This window comes from Erythranthe guttata, chromosome 12 (assembly GCF_056151865.1).
Source record: "Erythranthe guttata isolate IM_541 chromosome 12, IM_541, whole genome shotgun sequence".
NCBI classification, from domain to species: Eukaryota; Viridiplantae; Streptophyta; class Magnoliopsida; order Lamiales; family Phrymaceae; genus Erythranthe; species Erythranthe guttata.
The window spans coordinates 1,191,857-1,200,936 of record NC_142544.1 but is presented as its reverse complement, the minus strand read 5'-3'; the positions used below and the strand labels follow the sequence as shown (position 1 = coordinate 1,200,936).

Below are 9,080 nucleotides of genomic sequence, written 5' to 3'. Positions count from 1 at the left end.
TGGGTTTCGGTTAGCAATTGATTACTTTTCACCAAAGAAATTAATTGATTACAAAGAAATCATTAAATTAATTTTCATCTAAAAAAAACTCATTCCACCAATTGATTGCTCATTGCAAAAACAAGAATAAAAATAATAAGAATAAAATAAATTATTACCCAAAAAAGACAAATAAATTAATGTTCCCAAATATATTGTTTATGGGTTTGCAGTAACACACTGGATATTAACCTTTTAACCAAAATCTAACAACTGAAATTTCATGATTTTCTATTGGTCATAAACACATTCACAGACAGTACACATTGCCTCGGTGAAACTGACCAAATAATTTCTTGCATTTAATATTATATATTTTTAACTTTTTAGTGAAAAACATAACAGAAAGAGATGGTTCGAGAAAACCTTTGTAAGAATTATGATACCTTTTACATGAAGAAAACAAAAACAATTAAAGAACACCAAATGGGATATTTATGTGTGTATGCAATTAGAGGATGGGGTAAACTCTCTATATATGTGAGCTATACCTAGAAATTATGTATTGTTTTACAAAAAATTAAATCCTCTATTTTAGTAGGTAAATTTAACATTATAAGTATGAACGTGTGAAAAAATAATAGTCGACGTAATTACTCTAATATAAGAGGATCTTTTCGTAATTTGACCTTGTATCAAAGATGACTGTACTGATTTGTAGCCATTCACTCTTTATTTTTCTTTTTCTCATTGCACGATAATCCCATTTTTCTTGTGTGATATATAGTTGACACTTGACAAAGATTACTTTTCGTTACACTATACAAATTAATTCCATCCATTTGTTAGGTATATAATAAATATATTACTTCAACATAACCTAATTATATATATATATATATATAATATATATATATATATATACCTAAAACATGTATATATACCCTTAACATATTGTCTAGCCACAAACTTATTTTGCAATGTGTAATAAAAATGATTTGACCACTCGAATTAGGGTATTTAGGAATGTGAGAGAGGAGTTATATTGAAGGGAAAAGAACAGTTGACTACGACTTTTCAACTATTGTACCACGTTTTGTATAATGTCTATTTATTAATTAGATTTATGTCAACTTTGGTTGCCTAATAAATGTCAATTTTAGAGTTGTTTTTTTTTTTTTTTGATAAGAAAATTAAATATATTAGGAAGGAACCAAAGAGTCTACAAGAGGATAATCAGTGTCACAAAAGTAAAGGAATACAATCTTCAAAAATAAAACCATTCCATTTAGACGATTTTAGAGTTTTTTAAATCAAAATTATAAATTTTTATTTTTCAATTTCTATCACCAAACTCCCGTTACCACTTAGGCAAGCAATTCTTCTGCTCGCAAAGACAATTGCTACCTATTTTCTTGTCCTTCTATTCCCATTCTTTCATTTCATTACGAATTGAAGTAATTTGATCTACAATCCAGTGGAATTGAGTTGGAAGATCTGTCTGTATATCAGAAGGTGAGGAGCCGATTGGATGTGGTTATGTACAGCCAGTGGCGAATCCAGGATTTTTGCCAAGGGTGTTCGGATTAAATATAGTAGAAAATATGATGGTTGGGTAAAAGTTTACGGGGGTTCGGGGGCAGCGCCCCCGATTTTTTTTTAATACTATAAACATTAAATAATAAAAATATGTAATATTTTCAAATTTAAAGGGATTGTTTTACAAATTTTGGACTAATTTAAGAAATATTTAGACATAAAATTGGTGAAAATATTGAAGGAGTGGTAAACATATTAAAGTTGCAAGTAACAAAATATGTAATTCATTAGCAGATTTTGAATTTTTAAAATATAAAAAAAAATGCCCACATAGTTGTAAATTTAGAAAATAATTGAAATAATATATATATATATATATATATATATATATACATATATATACATATATATATATATATATATATATATATATATATATATATATAACATTAAGAATTTTTGAATAATTTAGATTATATAAAATATTTAAAAATACCCAAATATTCAAAAAATTGAAAACAATTGAAATATTGTATGTAATGAAAATTAAATCTTGTTCCTTTTAAAAACTTTCTACCAATTAACTACAAGCCAATTTATTTACAGAAGATTTGGAATTTAAAAAGGAGTATATACATAAAAAATAGAAAAAAAAAACAACATATTAGGGGTCTCTGACTCTGGTAAGGCTGTATTAATTTTTACTAAATTTCAATTTAACCCCTCATTAGTTATAAATATAAAAAAAACCCCAAAATATTATATATAATTTTTTTTTTTTTTTTAAATCCAAGGGTGTGCAACTGCACACCCTAGGACTATGGTAGATACGCTACTGTGTACAGCTAGTGAGCAATGGATAACTAACTCCGCATAACTAACTCATAAATGACGTGGCAACTGATAAATGGAGCAGCTGGAAAACGTTGCTACCTCTCGTGCATGTAGCCCATTAAAGCAAGCTAAAGACGCATTTTACGCCTTGCAGGCTCTTATCAAATACTTGTATTATTCGATGATGCAATGTGAATTGGAAGACTTAGTTATTTAGATAGAGATAATAAAACTATACATAATAATATTGAACTCATCATCCCGAGGTTAGTCTTTATCTGGTTCGTTAGTACCAGACGTTAACTGAATCGATTTTTGCCAAGAGTCACTAGTCATGGGTTCTAATAACGAAAAAACCCTTCTACATGTAGGAGTGGAAGAAGTTTCTCAACTCAACAAATAACCTACAATTGAATATTGGAGTCAAGATTATTTAATATTGGAAATTGACATTTTCATACCAATAATATAAAACACGACTTTCTTTAAAAATGTAGTAATTTTCAAAATAGGAGTTTGAATATTAGATGCCCAAATAATTCTGAATTCTATATACATATTTATATAAATATAAATTCCGGCAAGAACTTTTGACCACCACCATGCACCACTTATTTTGTGTGTGACAAAACAGTTAATCCAACTTTTTGCCAAAAAAAAATAAATTAATTTTGCCATATACATATTTATACCAAAATTAGGTGCCTCCTTAATTTGAACACCTGTTACCTATTTTCTAGGATACAATGTATCATCAGATCAGATCAAATCAATCTTGTCCAAGCTGACAACCTCTCTTTTTTCTGTCTGGAGACCTAATTAATTGTAAGTGGTGCATGCTCTAATTGAAAGTCGTGTCACCAATTATTTAATTGTTTGAATAGCGACTTTGATTGTGAAATCTCTCAATTTATTGCGTTTCTTAATTTAGGGGTCTGATTTATTTCAATTTTTATTACTTGTATTTCTTAAATTTGGGCTCAACCACTATGGAGCCCATATGAATGTAAAAAAAGTAGCCCAACTTTCTAAATCGGTTGTGAATGGACCAAAAAAAAATCGAAATATTAAATAGTCGAAATGACGAGCCCTATCGATAAATATGTTGCGGTGATGGAGGGCAATTTGGGAATATTGGGCCGGTCTAGTAAAGATGGGCTTATTGAGCTAAAACAGGCCCAATGAGTAAGGTTTCTCCGAAAAATGGGCCAAAACCATGCTTAAGGAGAAAGCCCAACAGTATGAGGCTCGCCGACAGATAGTTCGCATGAGGTAGATATTGACTATGGTTTAGGCCGCGTGAGAAGTAATAAAAAGGGGAGGTGGCGAGCTGACCGAGGAGCTTTTGAAAGGACATGAATTGAGGATATCTTCTGGAAATAGATAAGGAAAAATACGCAAATTAGGGACGATCATCGTAAAATCAGCATAAATCTTGTACAAATATAGAATTATAGGGTTTTGGAACAAGGAATAATATTCTCTCCTCAAATTCTTTCGTTATCTTTTTATTTTCCGTTCATTGTTTTTACCGCTGCCGGCCCTAGGTCCGACGTCAGGTAAGCTCAGCAACGGTCCAAAGTGGTAGGGTTTGAAGACAGGTATTGAGGGTGCAGATCTTGCACCATCATACCGAACACGAAACTCGAAACAATAAATCAAATAATTCCCACAAGTGGTTGGACAATTTCATTAGAGATTAAAGGGGTTCATAAAGATGGAAAAACATTAATGCAATCGAGAATACTCGGAACTAATCTAATCCGTAAAGGGAAACTAAATATCAAGAAGCCACCAACACTTAGTCGAAAAAACGTCGGTAAAGCGACGTCGTTTTGTAAGAAATCTTGATGGGCTTTCTAACTCTTTTCTAAGCTTTGGACCAAGCTGGTCTTTAGTGGGCTTGAAGATTCAAATTTCAATTCAAAGCTAAATTATTGTATTATACAAACTTTTATGACGAAACTGCCCTTGTGTGGACCACAAATGTCATAGCATAGACAGCTTTAGGTGATAACAGGAAATATCTTGAAGGTTTGCAGTAAAGCATGGGCTGCACCACAAAATTCAAATTATTTTGTGTTATATCGTAATTTCCTTTCTATATTCGAATTTCAAATCTCCCAAATCTAGGATCAACAAAACGACAAATTCTTTCAATTTGATGGACAGTTTATACTTTATTATTATTATTATTTTCTTTTCATTAATTAGTTAAAAATATTTTTAATATTTTGTACATATATACATATAGCACTTATTCACATAGGTTTGAATTTTTTGCACATAACTCCCTTATATTTTTAATATAGCACATAACACCCTTGTACATTCAACAATTTCCTCTTTCTAGTGAGCATGATATTTAACAAGTGAAATACTATAGCGAAGTTATATGCTTATAGTAAAAGTACAACGGGTTTATATGAACAAAGTTCAAACTATAGGGGTCATATGCTTATATTGAAAGCACAAAAGGATCGTATACACAAAATCCAAATTATAGGGGTTTAAGTGCTATTTACCCATATATATGTTGGTCTAAATTTATACACGTATGTCTGTGGTTGTGTTCCAATTTCACAAGCCATCATATGTTGCACTAGTGCCCACATGTTCCCTTTCGAACATCATAAACACAAAAACTTGGAATATTTAAAATGTAGCTAACACTATCTTTAATATCTAAAGTTCAAAATTGGTTCTTTATATCTAAAAATATAATAGGCGAACAATGTTTTAGCTCGCCACTTATGAACAATTAAATCAAACAGCGTTGCTTATAATTAATTGTTTTTTTATTAATTTTAAATATTAAATTAAAATAATTTAATATTTATATTTCATGGTATGAAAACATTAGATGTATCTATCACTTTTGGTTTCTTTGAATAAATTTCATTAGTGCAATTTTTATTTGACATAACCCCTTTTTATACTTATTGCACCCTTATATTATTTCAATCTAAACTATAAAAAATAAAAAAAAAACTCAATAAAACTAAATAGAAAATAGTTGACGAACAAAAAAATCCGTCTATTATATAGAAAACTAACTTAAAATTAGCTGATTTGCATTAACCGACATGATATTAGCTAACTCGTCCGCTATTTTGAAGCTGATGATTGACCATGCGCTAGAGCTCTTGGGTTTATCTCGAATATAAATATTTTTCGGATTTCTTTAAATTGCATTTTCTTTTACTTACATGTTCTTTTTTTTTTTTTTTCTAACCATATGTATATACATATGAACGCAGATAGTTCTTCCCAATGCAAATACCAGCTTCTTAGAACTAGAAAACAAAATAATAAAATGAGAAGAAGACAATATACTAATTTATATTTAAAAAAATAAAATAAAATCTAGTTGATTTTTCCTTCCCAATGTGCACACCATTCTATAATAAACATTTGTTGGTTGTTAGCTTCTTCTCTTTCTCTCTCTTCTCCCAAGATCAATCATGCACAATCATATAGCAAATTTACTTTGTCACAATTTAAATAAATAAAAAAAAAAAAAAAAAAAAACAACCTCGGATCTTGACAATGAGTTTGATACAAGGTTTTTTTCCATGCCTCAAAATCAAAATTGTTTAACAATTTCTTATGTGTATCCTCATATTAACATGTAAACATTGTAGTTATCTAAATTAAAATTTAGTACTTTTACGAAAGTAGCTTCAACGAGTGTAACATCGATTGACTGTGTAAAGTCGAAGAATTCTCAATCCACATTTAGTGGAGAGGAAGAGGTGTGCAAAAAAGGGTGGAAAGTTATTCACTTTAATTCATTCAATTCCTTCCATGTAAATAAAGCTCTTGAAAAATTACATTTGAATTAATTTTGAAATTCCTCATACATAATTAATTGTTGAATATATAAAAAAAACCCCTAATTAAACTAAAATAGTGACAACATATAATTCATCACATGCAAGAAACTCATGAAACTTAAATATTTGTGCTTCAATGTTGAATTAATCATATACATTAACCAAGAAAACAAAACCCTAGTGGAAGTTGGAAATTTGAGCAATTAATTAATTAATTAATTAAACATAATTCGAACTCAATTAACCATCCCAATTAACATTCTAATTAAATCATCATACTGCAAAATATTAATATTATTACAAAACAACAACATTTTCTTTTAATTAATTAATTAATTACCTACATAGAATATTAAAATTTGTCTCCTCCTCCCCCTCCAAGAAAATTCTTAAAAGTTTCCATTTTTTTTTTTTTTTTTTGTAATAATTATTATTTAGGTTTTCTTACCAAGAGTGTGTTTGTTGTTGTGCATCCACACTTTAAGCACGTGCCTCTTGATTCCCATTTCGCCGCAGAATTGCTGCACCATTTCCTCCTCCTGCTTCTGAATCCGCCACCCCAACCTCTCCGCGAAGTTCAGCATTTTGTCCTTCTGCTCCGCCGTGAATTTCGTTCTGAATCTCTTCTTCCCGGAGCTGCTCATGTGTGGGTTCGAGTAGTAATTCTCCATCTCATCCCGAGACCCACTTCCATCTCCGCCGTCTCCCCCGCCGGAGCTCGACGGCAGAGCCAGCAGCGCCGCCCTCTGGTGGTGGTGGTGCGGTGCGGCGGCGGAGGCCACGTGGAGGTACCCGCTCGGGCTGCGGTACCCGAAATGCGCCGGGTGGTGGTGGTGGTGGGTCAGCAGCAGCTGCTGCTGCTGAGGGTGCTGGTGGAAGGCGAACGCGGCGGCGGCGGCCGCCGCCGCCGCCGCGGCTTCGTTTTCCTTGCGGTGGAAGTTGCGGTGGCAGTTGCAGGCGGCGCACTTGAGTGATTCCAGGGTTCCGTCGTCTCCCGCCGCGATGAACTCGCCGCAGCCGTCAAGGGCGTGGCCACCCATGCCGACGGCGTGGTTCTTCAGACACTCCTTGTACCTGAACTTCCTCAGGGACGGCGGCGCCGCCGAATCCAAAGGGGTCGGCCGAGTCGGGTTCGAGTTGGCCGGTGAGTCGTCGTAACTCGGGCCAAGCCCGAGTTCTCCGTCTTGCTCCTCTTCTTGATCCTCATACTCCATGCTTTTTGTTTTAGCTTAAGTTCAATAACCTTAATTATCTTCTATCACCTATATATATAATGGTAAAAAATTCCTTTTGGATATTATATTTATTTTTTTATTATTCAAAAATGCAAAAAATCAAAATTATGCCTTTGTAATAAATACTTATTTTGCTATTAAAATTATATTATTTCATTAATTCTGAATTTTTTAATGTATTTTAGTTGATATACATATTGGATTTACTCCATCATAATTTGGATTTCTTTTTGTACTATAATTTTAATATGATAATATTAATTTATTTGAACGAATTGTGTCATATACAAAATTAAAAATAGTAAATATCCCTAATACCGTATTTAATTTATATAGGGTAGTCGAATAATACTAAGGACTCCGTAAGAAAATAAAAATAAAATCGAATATAGTTTCAGAAATAAAATATAAATATTTAAGTTGTAGGATTTGTTTGTATACTTTATAACAATAAAATATCTTAAATATATCATATTAATAATTTATTAAGTCTATATATTACATGAAATTGACTTAAACAAGCGTATTTGATTTGTATTTGATTTAAATTTTTTAATCCAAATACAATTTGATAGTCCTATAAAGACTTGTGTATTAATTTCAATTAAAAAAGAAGTATTAAATATATATATTGTATGCATGCGTTCTATATATATAGTATATATATGTATAATAATACACAACTGTTTCACTAGCTAGGCTCACATGCATTACTTAAACTTGTGACAAATGTTACCGGCAACCGGGAGTTCCAAGTAATCATTTTCTTAAAGTGTAAATTACAACCAATCTCTTGAGGCATAGTCAAATTACGAAACCCCCTCTCATATTTGGGTAATTACAACCACCTCTTCAATTATAATTTTTCTTACACGTAAATCATTGGGGTGTCAAAATTTAGTGGAATCTTCTAGATTATATGGAATATTGTCAGTTTTGTACCCGTTTTATCCAATTCGAGTTCTAATAAGATGTGTCGTTTGACTTGTAAATATCAGATTGTGGTGCATCATAAACTGTATATTTGCACAAAATGAGTACAAACTAGAGAACATTCCACGAAATCTAGAAGATTACGTTGAATTGGACACCATGAGGATGGACGTGTAAGAAGATTCATAAGTTGGGAGGAGTAGTTGAAATTATCCAAACACAAGGGCTTTTTTTTGTAATTTAACCATACTTCAGGATGGTTGTAATTTACTGTAGAGTTATATGCCTATAAATTCAGTAATTCTAGGTTGTAACAGTTTGTTTAGATGAAACAGGATTTTAGTTACAACTGTAAATCTTGTGTTAACACAGTTATACTCTACTTAAAGCAAATAAACAGAACACAAGAATTAATGTGGTTCAGACACAATTGTGCCCTACATCCACGTGGACCTGCAAACACGATTTCACTAGTTCAGATTTATAGTGTACATTAATAGGACTTAATAAAAACACTAAAGACTCCCTCTTTATGTAATATGCCGTTCTTGTACACAACTCGAACTCCGTGTTTCTTCCAACAACAGCTCCACACCGCGTGCCTAGAACTCCTTTCTGGCCTGAACTCCCTTCAGTGACGCGGTTGATCTCTCGAGAGATCTATACCGCAAATCTGTATAAGTTGACACATCCAACGATGGCACAGTTCTGTTCAGCATAACGT

General features: G+C 32.1%; 1 protein-coding gene across 1 annotated transcript; it reads right to left on the bottom strand.

Moving 5' to 3' along the window:
* Positions 1-6,407: 6,407 nt before the first annotated feature.
* On the bottom strand, positions 6,408-7,463 carry LOC105961094 (zinc-finger homeodomain protein 2). The gene has a single exon (XM_012985334.2). The coding sequence runs from the start codon at positions 7,400-7,402 to the stop codon at positions 6,623-6,625; it is 780 nt and encodes a 259-aa protein (XP_012840788.2). The 5' UTR covers positions 7,403-7,463; the 3' UTR covers positions 6,408-6,622.
* Between the last annotated feature and the right edge of the window lie 1,617 nt (positions 7,464-9,080).